General features: G+C 49.2%; 1 protein-coding gene across 5 annotated transcripts in view; it reads left to right on the forward strand.

Moving 5' to 3' along the window:
- Positions 1-20321, forward strand: part of SLC35F2 (solute carrier family 35 member F2) — an 86579-nt gene that overhangs the window by 25123 nt on the left and 41135 nt on the right. The window contains exon 1 of one of the 5 annotated variants that reach the window (XM_053204158.1): positions 4960-5474. The exons of 1 other annotated variant lie outside the window; for it this stretch is intronic. In XM_053204158.1, coding sequence (XP_053060133.1) covers positions 5365-5474 — 110 coding nt within the window. In that variant the 5' untranslated portion in view covers positions 4960-5364. Of the gene's footprint in view, positions 1-4959; positions 5475-5899; positions 6254-20321 lie in introns of those variants that run through there. 3 more of the 5 variants (XM_027036426.2, XM_053204161.1, XM_053204162.1) reach the window with 3 other exon arrangements.

The raw sequence follows: 20321 nt of genomic DNA on the forward strand, positions 1-20321 counted from the left end.
CCAGGTGCCCCAACATTTATTGATTGAGATACCAATCAGAATTGCATCCAGTCTGACAGCACTCAACCCAGAATAAATCCTTCCTTCCTTCCATCCTTCCTCAAATCATTCAACCAAAGCCCCAAGCCTATTCGTTCTAACATCCTCTTACAGAGACAGCCAGTGGTTCTCCCAGAGGCCTTTCTCCCTCGCTGCAAGGAGCAATAAGCGCAGCTTGTTTAACTATGTGTATATTCTTGGTGGCCTTTGGCTGGAGGACATTAACAACGTTTTGGCTTTTTCTTTCTCTGGGGACACTAGCTTAGAGGTGGGAGGAACCACCTGCCATACACGCAGACTAACTACCTCAAAGTTGCCAGGTTGTGAGGCAGCCCAATTTTAGCCCACGACAGGACACGACGCAGAACTCCGTGAAGAGTGAGTCTGGTCCGTCGCTGGATGCTGCAGCCCCACCACCCCTCGACACCCCCACCTCCCTGCTTCAGCTGCCTTCTGACTGCAACTGCATGAAAGGCCGAAAGCAAGAGCCGCCTGGCCCCGAACTTCTTAAACGTCTGACCCACAGAAGCCACAAGGGATAACAGAATGATTATGGTCTAAAGCCACTGATATTTCCAATAGATAATTGGAACAGAACTGAAAATGTGTACGAAGGGTCTGGCACACCGTAGGTACTCAATAAGAGGTAGTTGCTTTTTGGTGCTTGTAGGAAGCAAGGGCTATCGTGTGCAGAATTTCCCAACCACTAAATAATTTTTTTTCCAGTAAATTTCCTTTGACAAAACCTTGTGGATTGATGCCCACAGATCCGCTCAATATATTTTAATCCTGAAACCAAAATAATGTCGTCTGATCAATAATCTTCAGTCAGGGGATGAGCTCATTTGAGAGCAATACTACTATTTTTTCACATAGTTTTTTTTTGTAAATTTTTAAAAATGTTTATTTATATTTGAGAGAGAGAGAGAGAGTGTGTGAGAGGAGGAGGGGCACAGAGAGGGAGACGTAGAATCCAAAGCAGGCTCCAGGCTCCGAGCTGTCAGCACAGAGCCCGATGTGGGGCTCAAACTCACAAACTGCGAGATCATGACCTGAGCGGAAGCCGGACGCTTAACCGACTGAGCCCCCCAGGCGCCCCAGCAACTACTATTGCTACTTTTTGAGGAAGGTTTTTTGTTTAGAAAATAAATAGAACTTTGTCCATAACTTCATTATTTATTTATTTTATTTTTGAGGGAAAGAGCATGAGTTGGGGAGAAGGGCAGAGGGGGAGGGGGGAGGGGGGAGAGAGAGAGAGAGAGAGAGAGAGGGAGAGAGGATCTTAAGCAGGTTTCACGCTTAGCTCAGAGTCTGACCCAGGGCTTGATCCCACACAACCCTGGGATCATGACCTGAGCTGAAATCAAGAGTCAGACACTCAACCGGCTGAGCTAGCCAGGTGCCCCATAACTTTGTTCATAACTTCAGAATCCACATCAATGGTTGACTGTATTTCCTGACCTCATTTTTCTGTGGGGGTGATACATTGAGCCTAATATGTTAATTAGGATTGACATGACCTGTGGACAAAACATCTTCTTTGAATATTTTTCAAGTTGCAGAAGTAGCATAGGCCCACAGTAAGAACACAAAATGAAGACATATAATGCCATTTCAACTCCCTTATCCCCCTTCTCCACCTCTCCCCCCACCCTCCCCCCTCATAACTCCCATGACTTAAATCAATGGCCTGGTGTATATTCTCCCACACCTTCTTGCTCATATAGATACAAGCAAGCATATATACATGCATATAAATGTATATGTATATGTGAAGATATTTAGTTACTTCATTGGTGGTGTTTACTAAAACAGAATCATATTATACAATTATTCTGCAAATCTGCAACTTGCTTTTTTCGCTTGACAGTGTATCATGATCCCTACAAGTTAGCGGGTGTACAATCTGCATTTGTTTCCTATGGCAGCCGTAATGAATCGCCACCGATGCAGTGGCTTGAAACTACACAAGGTTATTCTCTGCCATCTCTAGAGGCCAGAAGTTCGAAATCTGTTTTATTGGGCTACCGATAAGGCTACTTCCTTCTTGAGGCTCTGAGCTCACAGTGGCTGCCTTGACTTCTTGGTTTGTGGGTTCTCAAAGTGCAGTTTCCCAATCTCCGCCTGTATCACAGTGTCAGTTTCTCTTCTGTAAACCTCCATCTGCTTCTGTTTCATAAGGATGCCCGTGATTAATTAAAACTCACCAGATAATTCAGGGTAATTTCCACATCTCGAGATACAGCATTGAATCACATCTGCAATTTTTTTTTTTTTTTTTTTTACCATATTGTAGAGGCGAGGTTTAGGCCACAGGCTGGAGCCATGGAATGTGGAAAGGGCCCGTATCAACTTATCAACCCCCTGGCCAAATACAAACGGCCCATTAGACGACCCACCTCAAAATATCTGTAAGCCCTACTGACCAATGGGTTACTTACACCTAGACACAGGTACTGAAAAAGGAAAATTCATACCTCCCCATACTTCTTCATCTTCTCCCTTTAAATACAGCCCTTACCCCACTGCCTGTGGCAGACAGGGTCTCCTGTGTTGTCCTGGCCCAAAGTTCCCTTGTAGAGTATACACTAAACTTCTATCTCCCTTGTTTTACTTTGGGTGAATCTTTTCACTGGCCTACCACACTGGCTCCTACTCAATCGGGTCATCTCACATTTGGGAGCCCCCATCTGATCAGGAGAGACACCACATATACAAAGCAACATTCTCAGCTTCTAGGGATTAGGAACTGGTTATTTTGGGAGGGGGATATTATTCAGCCTGCCACAACATCTAAATCTACCTTTTAATCTCATATATTTAGACACAACACATATATAAAAGGGACTATATCAGTGTCCTTGGGCAGCTCAGTCAGTTAAATGCCTGACCCTTGGTTTCAGCTCAGATCATGATCTCATGGTTTTATGAGTTCAAGCCCCACATCAGGCTCTGTGTTGACCGCCCAGAGCCTACTCGGGATTCTCTGTATCCTTCTCTCTCTGCCCCTCCCCTGCTTGCGCTGTCTCTTTCTCAAAATAAATAAATATAGTTTTAAAAAATTGAAAAAGAAAATAAAAGGGACTATGTCCTACATGCTGGAGTATTTTTTTAAAGCACAGGCTTAAAAAAATTTTTTTTTCTGTATCCCTTAACTTTTCTAAGGTTACTTGTGTTGACATGTGTCCTACACTTTTCTCCATGCTCACATAACTACGTGTATATATTGTCAAATAAAAAAACAAATCTGGGGCACCTGGCTGGCTCAGTCAGTGGAGCATGGGACTTGATCTCAGGGTTGTGAGTTTGAGCCCCACATTGGGTGCGGAGATTACTTGAAAATAAAATCTTAAAAAAACAAAAACAGAAACGGAGCACCTGGGTGGCTCAGTCGGTGAGCATCCGACTTCAGCTCAGGTCATGATCTCACGGTTTGTGGGTTTAAGCCCCAGAGTCAGGCTCTCTGCTGTCAGCACAGAGCCCACTTCAGCTCCTTTCTCCCCATCTCTCTGTCTCTCCCCCCACCTCGTGCGCGCGCGCGCGCTCTCTCTCTCTCTCTCTCTTTAAAATAAACATTTAAAAAACAAACAAACCACAACCAAATCTGATTTAGATAAGAGACTTTACTTGAAAGAATTATTGGAGTGGGAAGGGGACTCTTGCCCTGGAAGAAAGCGCAATGAAAAGGTGGCTCGATTGAATAGCAGATCTGAGGACTTTTTACCCTGAGGCAACCATATTGGGAACTGGGCAGGGTGGGGGGCGCGAGGGGGGGACCCTTTAATGTGGGTTACAAGCTGGCTCAGTGGGTTAAAGTGGGTTAAAGTTCCTAGGCCTGGAGGAAGAAGAGGAATTTAGCCAGTTGGTAGGTTCTGCGTCTGGCTTTGTCCTAGGGGAAGGAGAGAGCATTTTTGGGTCTTGCCTAAGTCGAATGGGAAGTGTGTTTCTTTGCAATATGCCACTTCTGAGAATACAAAAGTGTGGGGGCATTTCTTACTATATTCCAGGAGTACACGGATCAAGTAAAATTAAACCCTGTCAATGTATGAGGTGTAATGGGTTGTTCGCTTTACAAAAATGAGATCACATTAAACGTACTTCTCTATACCTTGCTTTTTTCCGCTCAAAATTAGCTACGGAACATCCTCCCAAGTCCTGGGAGGACTCCCAAGTCCTCTTTTCCATATGCTGTTGTACCGTGATGCGCGGTCATCCCTCTACGGATGACCATGTTCTTCAACAATTAAAAAATAAGTTCGTTTCAACTTTGGGGTTCCTGTAAAGATGCTAAACTTGGGATTCCTAAAGCTACATTTCAGTTTTCAAAATCTATGTTCTTTCTTAGAACTTTCTTACAGAACCGCCAGCTCGTTTGAATTTACCTCTCTCTTGCTCCTTCTTCAGACCCTCCTCCCCCGCTGCCCCGTCGCCCAGGGAGGGAGGTGGTTAGGAAACACCCGTCTATAAAGACACCTTTTCTCTCGTCTCCCTATCTTCCCCTTTCTGCTGGACCCGCGGGCCCCTCCTGCCGGGGGTGGGGGTGGTGTGTGTGTGTGTGTGTGTAGGGGGAGCTGGGGGGAGGGTGGGGGCGGGTGTCACGAGCTTCCCCAGCGCAGAAGCTCGGTCCTCCTGGGTCCACAGAGGCCTCGCAAGGCGTGGTCCAAGCGCGGGCGCCCAGAGTGCGCGCCAGCGGGTGGCACCTGCGGGACAGGTCAGCGCGCCCAACCCACCCGAGAGGAAGGAGGCGCGCCGAAGGGACGCGTCGCCCCGATCCCTCTGGGATTTCTCCCAGGTTTTCACCCAGAACAGCACTAAAGCGTCCTCAGTTCTTTTAGATTGGACAGGAAGGATCTTTCATAAATTAGGCAGAGGGAGGAGGCCGGGCGGTCAGGGGGTGGAGCCAGCCGCTCCTTTCCAGTTGGCAAAGTTCAGGCGGCTGCGAAGTCACGGCCCCCGAGTCGGGGCGCGGGGGCACAGCCTTGCACCGCCTCACGTGCCGGTTCGCGACAGGGAACCGTAAGACCCTGACATGCATATTAGGGGCCACCCGTCGCCGTGGCTCCTCTGCCGGGGCGGGGAAAGACAGCGCCCCGCGACCCGCAGCTCCCCCGGGGGCGCCAGGCGCTGACCTGCAAATGTTCGGTCCGGCCGCGCGGGCCTGACAGGGGAGGCGCCCAGCCAGCCCGACGAGGGAGGCACGCGAGCTCGCTCGCGCGCGCGCGGGCACTGGGTCGGATCCCGCCGGCCGCCCAGGCACCGCCCCCGCCGGTTTTCCCCGCCCCGGCACGTCGGGGGGTTCCGGGCGCCCAGACTGCAGGGGACCGCATGGAGGCGGCCTCGCCGGCGGAACCCGCTGCCCCGCAGCCGCGCGCCCCGGGGGCAGCGGGGGGGCTGGGCAGCTTGCTGCGCGGGCTCAAAGGCCAGCTCTTCACCTGGTGAGTGCGGGGCGCGGGGGGGGAGGGGGTTGTAACGGGGGCAGGGGCGAGGGTGCCCGCGGGCAGTGGGGGGGTGGGCTGGGTAGCCTGCTGCACGGGCTCAAAAGCCAGCTTTTTATCTGGTGAGTGCGGGGGTGCCCGGGGGGCGGTGGGGTGTGCCGGGGGCGGGGGCGGGGCAGCGGGGGTGCTGTGCCGCCTGCTGAGCTGGCTCAAAAGCCAGCTTTTCACCTGGTGCGTGGGGCAGGGGGGGGGACGGGGGCAGCCGGGGCAGGGGTGGGGCTGCCGGGGGCAGGGGTGGGGCTGCCGCGGGCGGCCGGGGCCCCTGCGCGCACGTGGCTGCGCGGCACAAGCGGCCGGGGTGGCGGGGGCCGGGGTGGCGGGGGGGCGGGGGCCGGGGGGGCGGCGGCGCGGAGGCGGCGGCCGCGCGGACTCCGGGGCCCGTCCGGGTCCCGGCGGCTCGGCACGTGCGGCCGGGACGCGGCCGCCCACCTGGCTTTGTGAAGCGCCGCGCGCTCCTCCCTCGGCGCCCTCTTGGAAATCGTGGGCTTGCGTGTGAGACGATTTGGGGGAAGTCGGCCGCGTGGGCGCGGCTGGGTCGCTCCCCGGTGCCCAGCCCCCTCCCCTGCGCGGCGGGCCGGGGCTGGACGCCCCGGGGATGTTGCGAACGAGGGGGTGTCCGGCCTCCGGCGCGGCAGGTGGGCGAGCCCGCGTTCTTTCGGCCGCCCGAGCGCGTCGGACCCGGCCCGCGATCCTCTCCCCTGACCGGGGAGTTCACCCAAGTGAGGAGTCAGGGCTAAGTTTCGCGGTGCCGCCGCGAGGTCGTGCGCAGCCTGCCTCCTTCCTGGGCCTGAGCGGGGTGCACGGCCCTCCCGGCTGGGGGGGAGCCCCCCCGAGCCGCCGCCGGGGTCGCCGTGCTCTGCGGGAAGCAGGAATGTGCTTAGGGACCGGCAGCGCCTGGGATGGGGTTACTGGAGGGAGGCCGTGCCTTCTGGACTCGCACGTTCACTGAGTGGCCGCTGGGTTGGGGTGCTGGGCTCAGCCGTTTCTGTGGACGCTGTCATGTCACCTCGACCACTTTATGAGGTGGCACTCTCCCACAGCCACTCTGCTGGTGGACAAAGGAGGCTAAGCCGTTTGCCGGAGGCCATGGGATGGCCAGGAAAGGGTGGTGCCCGCAAGCCCCGGCCAGACTGGGCCGTAACAACTTCTGGCCCCCGGCTCCTCGTGAAACAGGCTTTTGCCTTTATTTATTTACTTGTCTTCAGATGAACAAAGCACATTTCCCGTTGAAGATTGTGAAAACTCGTTTTCAAAACCGGGTCGAGAATGGTGTGTGCATTTTCGTCGTGGAAATGAGTGTAGTTCGCAATAGATGCCTGTGCAAAGTCGGGCCCAAATCGCCTTGGATCGTCCAGCTGTGTATGTCCGGACGCACGTCCACAGGCTCTCAGCTGGGAGGCAGGGTAGGGCAATGGCTCAGGGCCCGGTTCTTCTGCACTCTGATACCGTCGGTGCCGCCTGCCGCTTCCCAGCCGGGTGACTTTGGGGAAGTCGCTTAACCTGTCTCTGTCCCGTTTTCCTGTTTGTAAAATGGGGATAATAACAGTTCCCACCTTGTAGGGAGAATGTGAGGATTACGTGGCTGGGCCCACGGCCTGGCTCGTGGTACTGCTCTGTATCCGTCAGTCGTTAGCCACCATTCGCCCTCCGTTCCTGGGGGCTGGGAAGTGGGGTGGCTACCCCGAGGTGCCAGAGGCCCGGGGGATGGGCAGACAGTACGCCAGATGGATACCCATTGAGCGAGATGTCAAGGCTTAGATGACAAGGCTTCGCGATGATTTCTTTTTTTTTTTTTTCTCCAAATGTTCTAATCCTTTAGCAAGGATTCTAATATTTTCAAAATCCTGGTATGTTGTAGTCAGGAGTATCTAATGCACTGGATCAGACTAGGAAACATTGCAAACCAGAATCCAAGGTGTCTGGACGGTTGCCAGAGGTAGGAATGAAAACCTTCATGAACAAAAGAGTTCTGCCAACCAAAAAAAAAAAAAAAGGTTCCAGCCCAAGATCCTTGGAATAAAGACGGATAAACGGGAGAGTGCATCCTCCCCTCTCATATTTAGAAGAAATAGAAGAAATCTCATCTTTAGATAGAAAGATGAGATTTTTTTCTATCTCTGAACACACTTTTTTGTGTCTCCTTTATGGATTTTTACTTTCTTCCTTGTGTGAAAGCTGTTTGTGGCCATCTCATATTCCTGATGGACGCAATCCTTAGGAGGAATTAAGTCTTTTCCCTTTTTCTATCTCCCACAACCCTACCATATCAGTGAGTGAATGGAAGAAGGATGACAGGGTTCTAGAGGCTTCCCTTCCGTTCTGCCACAGTCGCTGCACTCTCCCCTTTATCCGTCTTTATTCCGAGGATATTGGGCTGGAAGCTTTTTTTCCGTTGGCAGAACTCTTGTTCATGAAGGTTTTCATTCCTACCTCTGGCAACTGTCCACACACCTTGGATTCTGGTTTGTAGTTTTTCCTTGTCTGATCCAGCAATCAGAAAAGTGCAGTTTAGGGGCACCTCGGTGGCTCAGTCGGGTGAGCGGCCGACTTCGGCTCAGGTCATGATCTCGCAGTCCGTGAATTCGAGCCCCGCATCGGGCTCTGTGCTGACAGCTCAGAGCCTGGAGCCTGTTTCCGATTCTGTGTCTCCCTCTCTCTCTGCCCCTCCCCCGTTCATGCTCCATCTCTCTCTGTCTCAAAAATAAATAAACGTTAAAAAAAAACTAAAAAAAAAAAAAGTGCAGTTTACCAGATATCCAGTATTCCTTATACTCAGTATTTTAAACTCTCAGTATTAAAACTCACCTCCCAAATTTGAGTTTGGCTTCGCAGATCCCTAACCTTGGCCACGGAACCATGGGGATGGGCAGAGGCTGGTGAGTGGGTGGATAGCACAAGGAGAGAGAGTTTGTATGTAGAGGGACACGATTCTTTTCTACTCCTTTTACAAACAAGGGGAAAGAATAGCCTTTTTAGCAACTGGGTACTGAACACAGGAGAAACATTTGGGGCCTGTTATCATTATGAGAGGCATGTATTCTAGGTAACCCCAACTCCTGATATACTTGCCTCACTAATAGATACTTTTTTTCCTTTGGTTAAGAATGTCAGATCACTCATTTGATAACAGTTTATTGAGGACTTACTATGTGCCAGGCATTCATGATGAGAAGCACTGTACGTTTCCAAGTGGACTCTGCTTGTAATTTAAGCTTTTGTCATTTATTGCTGTTAACTCAAAGGCAAATAGTGTGATGGGATATGGGTTTCCAGGAGTACCTGAGGATATTTATTTAATTGTATATGTTTAGCAACTTACACCCTAACACCTACAGTCTAATTCATGTATGAAAAAAAAAGCATGGTTTTTATAATGACTATCAAGTTTGCATCTGTAGCAAAAACCGTGAAATATTATTTCACTTACTTATCCTTTTCCCATTAAATAGATGGTAAGCTTTTTTTTGGGTTATATTTATTTTCAGAATTTTATTCTGATGAAAAGTGAGTTTACATTCATTTTAAATACAATATGCAGACACATATAAAAAGAAGACCAGGGGGCACTTGGGTGCCTTAGATGGTTGAATGTCTGACTCTTGATTTCGGCTCGGGTCATGATCCCAGGGTTGTAGGATCAAGCCCCACGTCTGGTTCCACACTGAACATGGAGCCTGCTTGAGATTCTCTCTCCTTCTCTCTGTCTCTCTCTCTCTCTCCCCCTACACCCCTCCCCCACCTGTGTGCTTGCACGCATGCTGTCTCTCTCAAAAATAGATTTAAAAATTCAAAAAATTAAAAAAAATAAAAAGATCAGAAACATTTACACTCCACTAACTATATCTTTATATTTTGTGTTTATTTCTAGTCTTTTATTTTTGAATTTTGTGAGGATGTCTGATGGATTATACTAAGAGACTTTTTGGTACAGTAATCTGTTATTTTTAAGTATCATGTTGATGTAGAATTATAGTTTTCTTTTCTTTTTTTTAAAATATGTTTGAGAGAGAGAATGCGTGGGGGAAAGGGAGAGTGAGAATCCCAAGCAGGCTCCACGCTGACAGCCCAGAGCCCGATGCGGGGCGCTAACTCACAGAACTGTGAGATCATGACCTGAGCTGAAGTCGGACACTGAACCCTCTGAGCCACCCCAGGCACCGTTAGAATTCTAGTTTTTAATTCTTACTAATTTTTCTACATCTTTTCATTTATTTATTGTCGAAGTTGGTAAGGTTTTCGAGGGCACAGTCTTTATCCCATTGTTTTTGTAGCACAGTGCAGGACATGTGTTCATGTGTTCTTTCCTTTGCCCATCCTAGAGCGTCTGTGATGTTCCAGGTTCTAGACTACTCTGTGGCCCGCAGACTTGAATGGGATTTAGTGTGTGTTTCCAAGAGAAATCGAGTTCTGGTAAGAGGTTATGATCCGTGTGGTAGAGGCGAGCACATAGTACAGATGGCACAAAGGAGGGGGAAATAGAGCTCACCAGGGTGAGGTGGGGCTGGGAAGCTTGGCAGGGAAGGTGATCAGGAATGTGAAACGGGAATAAGCGTTTTCCAGGTGAACGAGGGGAGGAAGGGCAGTCCAGGCTTGGAGGTCCCAGAGAATGTAAGGAAAGGCAGGTCGGTCAGTGAACACGAGCACACCTCTGATTGTGCAGCCAAGGGCTTGGCCCTGTGGCTCCTCCTCTCTGTTCACGTTCTCTGTTTCAAAGGTTAAGGCCCAGAATTTTTTTTTTTTTTTTTAATCTCAGAGAGAGAGAGAGAGATAGTGTGTGTGTGCGCGTGCAAGGTGGGGAGGGGCAGAGGAAGAGGGAGAGAGAATCTCAAGCAGGCTCCATGCTCAGCAAGGAGCCTAGCTCGGGGCTCGATCCCACAACCGTGAAATCATGACCTGAGTCGGATGCTGAAATGACAGAGCCACCCAGGTGCCCCAGGCCCGGGAATTTTTGAACGAGTCAGTCATTTAGTGGTGTTGAACCGCACCTCCTTCGTGTATTCACTCAACAGACATCTACTGAGTGCTCACTGCGTGCACGGCACAGTGTTAAGCTGGTCTGCCGCTCTGCCGGAGGGTATTGTTCTGTGGTGTTAATTAAGCAGAGGTGTAAGTCAAGGGGCTTTTTGTGGCCTGTGCAAGTGTGGGATTAGGAAACTCTAGATCATACCAGTCTCCAAAATATCTCCTCCCTTTGCACTTTCATCTGTGAGATTATTTAATTGACATCTGCCTCTTCTGACCGCAGGACGTGAGGGATCCTACTTACTTTTTGTCACTGTTGCATACTCTGCCGAGCACAGCACCTACCTTATAATAGATGCACAGTGAACATCAGATGATTGAGTGAATCCCTAATTCCCAGTAGGAATTTCATTATAATCACATCTCTTTAAAACAAACACACACACACACACACACACACACACATTCCTGGGGCGCCTGGACAGCTCAGTCAGTTGACCGGCTGGCTGGCTCTCGATTTCAGCTCAGGTCATGATCCCAGGGTTGTGGGATCAAGCCCCACTTCGGGCTCCTCGTTGACAGCACACAGCCTGCTTGGGATTCTGTCTCTCTCTGCCCCTCTCCCCTTGCTCACACACGCACTCTTTCTCTCTGTCTCAAATAAAATAAAATAAAATAAAATAAAATAAAGTAAAATAAGATACATTTCCGTTCAGGGCTGTATGTTTATAACGTAGTCATGTTGTGTTCATCTGTTTCGTTGTTTCTCAATCAGCCTTATTGACATTTTAGGTGGAATAATTCTTTGTTGGGGGGACCGTCCTGTACGCTGTAGGGTGTAGCAGCATCCTGTGGTCTCTACCCGCTAGAGGCCAGCATAGCCTCCCCCCACCCCACCTCTGAGTTGTGACGATCAATAATCTTCCCAGACATTGTCAGATGTCTCCTGGGGGGACAGAATCCCCCTTGGATGGGAACCTCTGATTTAGCCGTATTGTTTCTAACTAATTGCCGTAGAGTATTCTGTGACTGCGAGGTCCTCCAGTGGTGGCCCCACCCAAGTAGTTTTCCGCTCCTGGCCTCCACAAACTGTGGTGAGTGTGCCCCTACGTGTCCCCTTGTGTCCTGGGGAAGAGCTAGAGGCCAGGCTCAAGGTGTGAGTCCCTCCAGGTGACTTTAAGTAGAAGAGGGGATGAGCCCCAGGATGGAGACTCCATGGGCCTCACGGAATCCTGCTGGCTGCGATTCTCTCATGCCCTGCAGGCTGTTCTGTGACCTCGGCTTCATCAGCAGCTGCTCTGGGGGAAGAAGGAGGTGGCCTCTTGAGGTTGTGGCCCATTCGCCCTGAGAGTTGGGGGGGGTGGGTGGAGGAATGAGTTTTGGCTGGACAGCCTGAGCCTTTTTATGAACCTCTCAATAGTGCAGGGCGTTGGGCAAGGGACAGGCAGTAATTGTCCGCATGCAGCGTGGGACAGAGGTCTGGGTGGACTTTGCCAGCTTCTCTCCCAGGCGCCCTGAGCGGCCTCCGCCTGTTCTCCGCCCCGGGCTGTAGCCCTCTCCCCTGGCAGACCACTTGCAGACAATGTTTGTGTTCCTCTTGTCTCTGCTCCTTTCTCCGGGTTGCTTGGGGGAAATATGAGCTGACTGCCAGGGCTTACTCCCCATCTCGACAGCACTTGCAGAACATTCCTGGAGTCCCCCTCTCCCCTTCAGTCCCTGTTGTCACCGTGCCCTGTAGCTTCCGTTTGTGCCTCTTCGTGCCGCAGTCCCATCCCCGTGCAGGAGCCAGATGACGTCAGATAAAACCAGAGACTGTTGGGAGCTGCCGGCACAGAAGAACTCACCCCTTATCGGACGTCTTCCTCACCTTCGTCGGTCAGGTCGTAGGCGGTCCTCTACAGGTATTTTTGGTCCTTTTGATGGCAGGCGAGTAACTTGCCCAAGTGCTCATGGCTGGTGAGAGGTGGGCCGTGGCAGTGTCATTGGCCTCTGACGACCAGACCTGCTTTACCGTTTCAGAAATCCCTCTGTGTTGTGTTCAGGCTGAAGCTTTGGACCTGCACCAGGTCTGCAAACACGGGGACGCTCTTGGGGTTCCCTGGAGGTTCCTCAGGGTCCATTATGGGGGCAAGTTGGGAAATAGGAACTGTGGGCTTCTGGGCCGGTCTCTGGCACCCGCCGGGTGTGTCGGTCTGCCTGCCTTGTAGTCGGACTTTTAAGCCAGATGCTTGAGGACAGGGTTCTGGAGCTACGGGAGGTCTGAGTGCTACGGGTGACTGGGTGGAGCTCTAGCTGTGGCCGTTTGTCCCATCCCTCCTCATCTTCCCTGCCTGCCGTCCTCCTTTACCTGAACACAACTATTATATTTTTAGTCGTTTTCATTGTGGTAAAATATATGTAACATGAAATTTACCAATTGAATCATGTTAAGTGTACAATTCAGTGATGTCAAGTGCATTCACGATATTGGGCAGCCATCACCGCTGTCCAGTTCCAGAATTTAGTCATCATCCCATCCAGAAACTCTGTATGTCTTGAACACTAGCTCTGCGCCCCCCTGTCCCTCAGCCCCCCGTAAGCACCATTGTCCTTTCTGTCTCTGTGAACATGACTGTTCTAGATCCCGCATGTAAGTGCAGTCATGCGATATTGGTCCTTTTGTGAGGTCCAGGCTTCTTGAGGTGAACTCCAAGGCTCCCCGTACTGGGCCACCTCCCAGAACATCACCTCCCTGTGTTCCGGGGACAGCAACAAGCCTCTGCTTCCCCTGCACACACCTTAGTCTGCACCTTTACCTGTAGCTTCCCTGGTGGATGCTTTCCCTGTCCGACCTCTTATGGCTGCTTCCAGAGTGTGGACATTGAGTCAGATGGTCCTTTTCCTTTGTCTCTCTTCACACACATCTTGGCTTAGGTGCCTTCTGTCCTAACTCCTTGCATTTACCATATCATGACATAATAGGTAATCATCACCAGCCTGGGACAATGCCTTGAAAAAAATTTAAACAAAATATTTAAGAATTCTTAAAAAAAAATTTTTTAATGTTTATTTTTGAGAGAGAGAGACAGACAGACAGACAGAGCATGGGCGAGGGAGGGGCAGAGAGAGGGGGACAGAGGATCCGAAGCAGGCTCCAGGCTCTGCGATGGCAGCAGAGAGCCTGATGCAGGGCTTGAATTCCCAAAGAAACTCGAGATTATGACTTGAGCCAAAGTCCAACGCTTAACCAACTGAGCCATCCAGGTGCCCCTGTTTTTTTTTTTTTTTTTTTTTTTAATGTTTGTTTATTTTGAGAGAGAGTGTGCGAGTAGGGAGGAACAGAGAGGGAGGAAGTGAGAATCCCAAGCAGGTCTGAGATGTCAGCACAGAGTGACATGGTGCTCGAACTTGAACTCACAAACCGTGAGATCATGACCTGAGCCAAGATCAAGAGTCCGATGCTTAACCGACTGAGCTGCGCAGGCACCCCTAGATGTTAGTTCATCTTTGAAGTACCTCTGCTACTTACTTTGTGCCTGGCTTTGAACTGAAATGGTAGCAGTTGATTTCTAGGAGCAGTAATAACCTTTTTTCAACAAGATTTGGTAAATCCGATGAAGAAATTAAATTAGGCTATTTTTGAAGAGGAGTTTTCAGAGATGCTTTGAATGGTAGTCACATCTGTGGAAAAAGCAAATTGCCTCCCAAAGTAATTGCTTGTGTATATAAGAGGGGTGTCTGGGTAGCTTAGTCAGTTAAGCATCCAACTTCGGCTCAGGTCATGATCTCGAGGTCTGTGAGTTCGAGCCCCACACCCAGCTTTGCGCAGACAGCTCAGAGCCTGGAGCCTGCTTCAGATTCTGTGTCTCCCCCTCTGCCCCTTCCGTGCTCGTGCTCTGCCTCTGTCTTTCAAAAATGACTAAATGTTAAAAAAAAATTTTTTTTTAAATAATAATAAAAGCCAGACTTGGTTGAGTAAAGCTTAGTTGGTGCACTTACAGCAACCTCAGTCTTCCAGAATCTCAGGGTGGATTAACTCGTGTAATCCGTACAGTAATTTTCTATGGTGAGCATTATAATGCTGTCATTGCCAGCCCCCTTTGACACACGTGGGAGAGGATTCACAGAGAGGTCAAGTATTTTCCCCAACAGTCATAGTCACATAGTAGTAAGGACTGCAACTAGCTTGCACCTCCTCCCCCACAAGGCAGTCTGGCCCCAGAGCCCGTGCTCCTAACCACTGAACTACCCTGCCTCTTGTCAGTTGGGGAGCAAACAAACAAAAAAAAGACCTTGGACAGTTAGCACGGTTCCCCCACCCCCTCAAGCTTGTTGCTCTTTATATCCCCAGGGGTGCCAGAGAGTACATAAAGTCACAGGATATATAATATAATATGTCTTCCTGAAGCATCATGTAATTAATTATACATATATTTATAATTATGTATATGTACATAATGTATACATATGTACATATGTATATGTATTATAAACATGTATTATAATACATATACATATATGTATAATTATATATATATCTGACCATGAGTCAGATACTTAACTGAGCCATCCAGGCACCCCACTTAATTTATTTTTTGTTTTATTGTATTTTACTAAAAATTTTTAAAAGTTTAAAAGTTATTTATTTATTTACTTATTTATTTACTTTGAGAGAGAGAGACAGAGAGAATGCGTGGGGCGTGGGCAGAGAGAGAGAGAATGGGACAGAGAATCCCAAGCAGGCTCCATGTTGTCAGCACAGAGCCTGATGTAGGGCTCAAACCCACAACCCTGAGATCATGACCTGAGCTGAAAGCCGGAGGCGGACGCTAAACTGACTGAACCACCCAGGCGCCCCTATTTTATTTTTTTAAGTAGCCTCTATACCCACCGTGGGGCTTAAACTCATGACCCTGAGATCAAGAGTCGCATGCTCCACCCACTGAGCCAGCCAGGCGCCCCTCATTTAGTTTATATTTTAGACTCCAGCTGCATGGAGGCAGAGTAATCATAATCCCTGGCTCATGACACACGTTCACGGTGGACCCAGGAATGGCCAAACTACTATTTTTGTGCAGTAAGTTCTGCAAACCCATCAGCAGCCCTAAAACCAGAATCTGTGATGGTAACTTACCTGGTCACACCTCTCCCACTCTCCTTCCCCAGCCAGAGATAATCTCACCATTCCCTTGCTCTCTCTCTCTCTCTTCTTTACAGTTTTGTACCTCTGTGTGTTTCTAAAAAGTATGTGTTCATTATCATTTCTTTTTACTTTATTAAAAGGATATCATGCTATAGCTAACCTGTTGGGATTTATTTCCCCTTCTGTATCACACTGCCAAGATTCACGCATGCTATCGCCTAATGCCGCAAAAACCCTCCCTTTGACTCTCTATAATATTTTTTGCTGTGAATATGCCGTACTTTATTAATTCAGTTAATGGACATTTGTGTTTTTCCCAAGTTTTTTCCTGTAGTGAACAGGACTTCCAGGAACATTTTTCTTCAGGTCCCGTATCAATCACAGATAAGCATTTCTTTTATACACACACTTGGTGCACTATGGAGCCTCTTGGTGGGGAATAGCTAGATTTGGGGTATGTAACTAACTGTTCAACTTCACAGAATGCCAGACTGTTTTTCCAAAGTGGTGGTACTGGGGTGCCTGGGTGGCTCAGTCCATTAAGCATCTGACTCTTGGTTTTGACTCTGGTCACCATCTCACGGTTTGTGAGTTCAAGCCCCACATTGGGCTCTGCACTGACAGTGCAGAGCCTGCTTGGGATTCTCTCTCCCCTCTCTCTCTGCCCCCCCCCCCCCACTCACATGTGCGCTCTCTCTCAAAATAAGTAAACTTAAACAAACAAACAAGGGTAGTGGTATCACTTATACTCCCTCCCGCCGAGTAGGAGAAATCCTGTGAAACATGGCATCCTTTCTAACACCTGGTATTATTAGACTTCTAAAGTTTTGACAGTCAGGTGAATGGAAAGACTATCTCTGATTTGCATATTCCTGATCGCTAATGCAGGTGGGTCGCTGTCTGCTGGCCTCACGTGTTTCCACTTGGAAGAGATACCCATGTTGTCTTTGGAAGAATGATGTTTTGCACGTTGCTTTTGTACTAACCCGTTGGCCCTGTTCACAGTGCAGTTTACATGGCTTTGAAGGATCCCCCTTGAGAGCTGAAGAAGTTGGAGCTTGTATCGGGTTTCCTGCTAATGGTTATTTACTTCTCCTTGCTTAATATTAAGAGGCAATTCTGTTGAAAAGCTTGAGAGTTGGTTGGGTTTCATCAGGAGCAGTAGGAGCTGAGGAAGGAGGCGAGTGAGTTTTTCTGGTGTGAGCCCCGAGGACTGCTGACGGGCTCACAGGAAATCTCCCTGCCGCCCCCGCCTCTCCTTCCCTGCAGGGCAAGTGCCAGGAACTTTCTTAGATCAGGCTTAGGCTGCTGTTTTCTGGTGCCCAGTTGGTGCTGGATGAGTGTATTCGTGAGAAACCCGGCTCACCACGGGTGTGGGTAAAACAGGATTTATTACTTTACGGAACTGGAGGAGGTTAAAGTGCCAAACCACGGAGGGCAGGGACACAGCTGGAGTCGGGAAGCCAGCCACACCGGGATTTTCTGTCTGCGCTTTGACTGGCTGTTGATTTCCTGCTTTGAACTGCAGACTGCTTGATTGTCTTGACCTCGGGATCACATTTGACAGTTTAAACCACACACAGAAATAAGCAAATAAAACCCTTCGCTTTTGAAAACGGTATTTCTGTTTTGGTGATCCACAGGAAGGCTCATTTAGATTTTATTTACAGCAGTTGAAAAAACAGCCCTTCGAAATTTGGGATTTGGCCTCCGTGGGCAGGAAGCAGTAGGAATTTCAAGTTTTATGGGCTGTGACTTCTTGGCTGCTTGTTGAGAACAGGGTTTGTTTTCTTCCGTGCCTGTGCCAGACTGGGGTGGGTGGGGAGAGGGCGGCGTGTGCTAAACTCTCATCATCCAGACTTTTGAAACATGGCGCACTTACGACCCCACGCTCATCTTGTCCTTCAGAACCTACTCTACCCCTCCCTGCACCCACCGTGCTGGCCCTTCTCAACTCCCGTTCCTCACCTCTGGAGTGTGTTCCCATTAGTGTCCCTCGTAGAATTCTCAGAGGCGTCTGGGGGTGGGGAGGGTCCTGGAGCAAAGAGGCCAGTCTGCCCCATGTTGACCACAGTTTAACGCCGCCCCCTCCCCGCATCTAGGCTGCAGGACTCATGGTCCTCTTCAGACATGTATCGGAAAACTAGGTGATTTATAGACGTGTTTCACACTTTTCTCATTTCAACCAATCACAGATCGGAGAACAGAGGGACGCTGTTGAATAGAGTGGTATTATGTCGTCTCTCATTTTCTTTTAAAAAAAATTTTTTTTAAAGTTTATTTATTTTTGAGAGAGACAGAGAGAGAGTGAGCTGGGGAGGGGCAGAGAGAGAGAGAGAGAGAGAGAGGGAGAGAGAGAAAGAGAGAGAGAGAATCCGAAGCAGTCTCCTGGCTCTGAGCTGTCAGCACAGAGCCTGACATGGGGCTTGAACTCATGAACCGAGAGATCATGACCTGAGCTGAAGTCGGATGCTCAACCGACTGAGCCACCCAGGTGCCCCTTTTTAAAAATTTTTCTAATGTTTATTTATTTTTGAGAAAGAGAGTGGGGGAGACAGAGAGGGAGAGAGAGCACAAGTGGGGGAAGGACAGAGAGAGAGAGACGGACACAGAGTATTAAGTGGGGGGCAGAGAGAGAGGAAGACACAGAATCCGAAGCAGGCTCCAGGCTCTGAGCTGTCAGCACAGAGCCTGACATGGGGCTTGAACTCACGAACCTGAGCTGAAGTTGGATGTTCAACCAACTGGGCCACCCAGGCGCCCCTTTTTTTTAAGTTTTTTTAATGTTTATTTATTTTTGAGAAAGAGAGTTGGGGAGACAGAGAGGGAGAGAGAGCACGAGTGGGGGAAAGGCAGAGAGAGAGAGAGAGACGGACACAGAGTATGAAGTGGGGAGCAGGCTGAAGCAGGCTCCAGGCTCTGAGCTGTCAGCGCAGAGCCCGACGTGGGGCTCGAACTCCCAGACGGCGAGATCGTGACCTGAGCCAAAGTCAGACGCCTAACCGACTGAGCCACCCCGCTGCCCCTGCCCTCTCTCGTTTTCATTAGAACACCCCTTATTCAAATAATCGTTGAACATGACGTCAAGTGGGTTGTGCTCATCAGTGCCTACTGTCAGAGATGCAGGGTTAATTGGTGTCACTTGATCTCCTTGCATGGTGTCAGACTATTCAATATTACAGGACTTATTTTATTCTCAGGGAGGCCGTGCATAGGATGGGAAAAGTACAGATTACTGAGTTTCTGACCTTGGGCGAGTTTCTCACTGGGACAGCTGTCCACACAATCCCTATCTCAGGAGAGGTTTTGTGAGATTTAAGTGGAGTAACATGCATAAGCACTTACTGTGCCACGTGACACACGCTTATTTTTATGAAGCTGCCTCACCTTTGTTAGGATCGTGGGAAAGGTGTTTGAGGCCCTAATAGTCGTGAGCAGTGTTCTTCCTGGGGGACAGTGACACACTGCCTGGATTGCTCCCCAGCTTCTACGATTTGCTAGCTGTGTGACATGGGGCACGTTGTGCGATCTCCGGGCCTCAGTTTCTTTACAAATGGCACTAATCATAGCATCTACCTCATAGGATTGTTGGCAGGGTTGCATGAATTAGGACAGTGAAATGTGAAATTGTTGGGCCCGTGCTTGGTACATGGATAGGGCACGCTCAATGTGGTAGATACTATTTTCACTGCTTAAAAAAATTTTTTTATAATTATTTATTTTTGAGAGAGAGAGAAAAAAAAACGTTAGTGAGGGAGGGGCAGAGAGAGAGGGAGACACAGAATCCAAAGCAGGCTCCGGGCTCTGAGCTGTCGGCATAGAGCCGGATGCAGGGCTCAAACTCACGAGCTGTGAGATTATGACCTGAGCTGAAGTTGGATGCTTAACGGACTGAGCCACTCTGGCCTCTATTTTCACTGTTGATAGTAACAATGGTAACAATAATAATAGTTACAATAGTAACAAGAACAGTAATAGTAACATTGTTAGATATTGTATAGATACATATATGCATGGGGGCACAAAAATATCCCTGACATAGTTTCTGCATTTATAATCTAGTGAAGCAAATGCAACACACATATAAAACACTCCAGACAGAGTATGGAAAGTGGGGGAAAGACGGCTACAACCCAAATGCCATAGGGTTTGAGAGGTCGGCATTCTGGAACTGAGCACATTTCTTACTTTCTTCCCACAGTTATTTTCTTGGCGTAACAGAATAGAAAGAACACAGGCTTTAGAATCTTTAATTTTTATTTAACGTTTGTTTACTTTTGAGAGAGAGAGAGAGACAGAGTGTCATCGGGGGAGGGACAGAGAGAGGGAGACACAGAATCCAAAGCAGGCTCCAGGCTCCGAGCTGTCTGCACAGAGCCTGACACGGGGCTCAAGCTCACAAACTGCGAGATCATGACCTGAGCTGAAGTCAGAGGCCCAGCCAACTGAGCCACCCAGGGGCCCCAAGAATCTTATTTGGATGTTAATCCACTGCTGTTATTTGTTTATCCTATGAACCTTGTTAAAAGACCCTGGAATTTTGGCAAAATGACACCTGCATTTTAGGGTTTATGAAAATCCAGTAAGTTAATATACACAAGAGCTTAGTGAGTTTGAGCCCTGAATTGGACTCTTTCTGCTGTCAGCTCAGAACCTGCTTTGGATCCTCTGTCGCCCCCTGTCCCTACCCCTCCCCCACTAGC

Source organism: Acinonyx jubatus, chromosome D1 (assembly GCF_027475565.1).
Source record: "Acinonyx jubatus isolate Ajub_Pintada_27869175 chromosome D1, VMU_Ajub_asm_v1.0, whole genome shotgun sequence".
Taxonomy (NCBI): Eukaryota; Metazoa; Chordata; class Mammalia; order Carnivora; family Felidae; genus Acinonyx; species Acinonyx jubatus.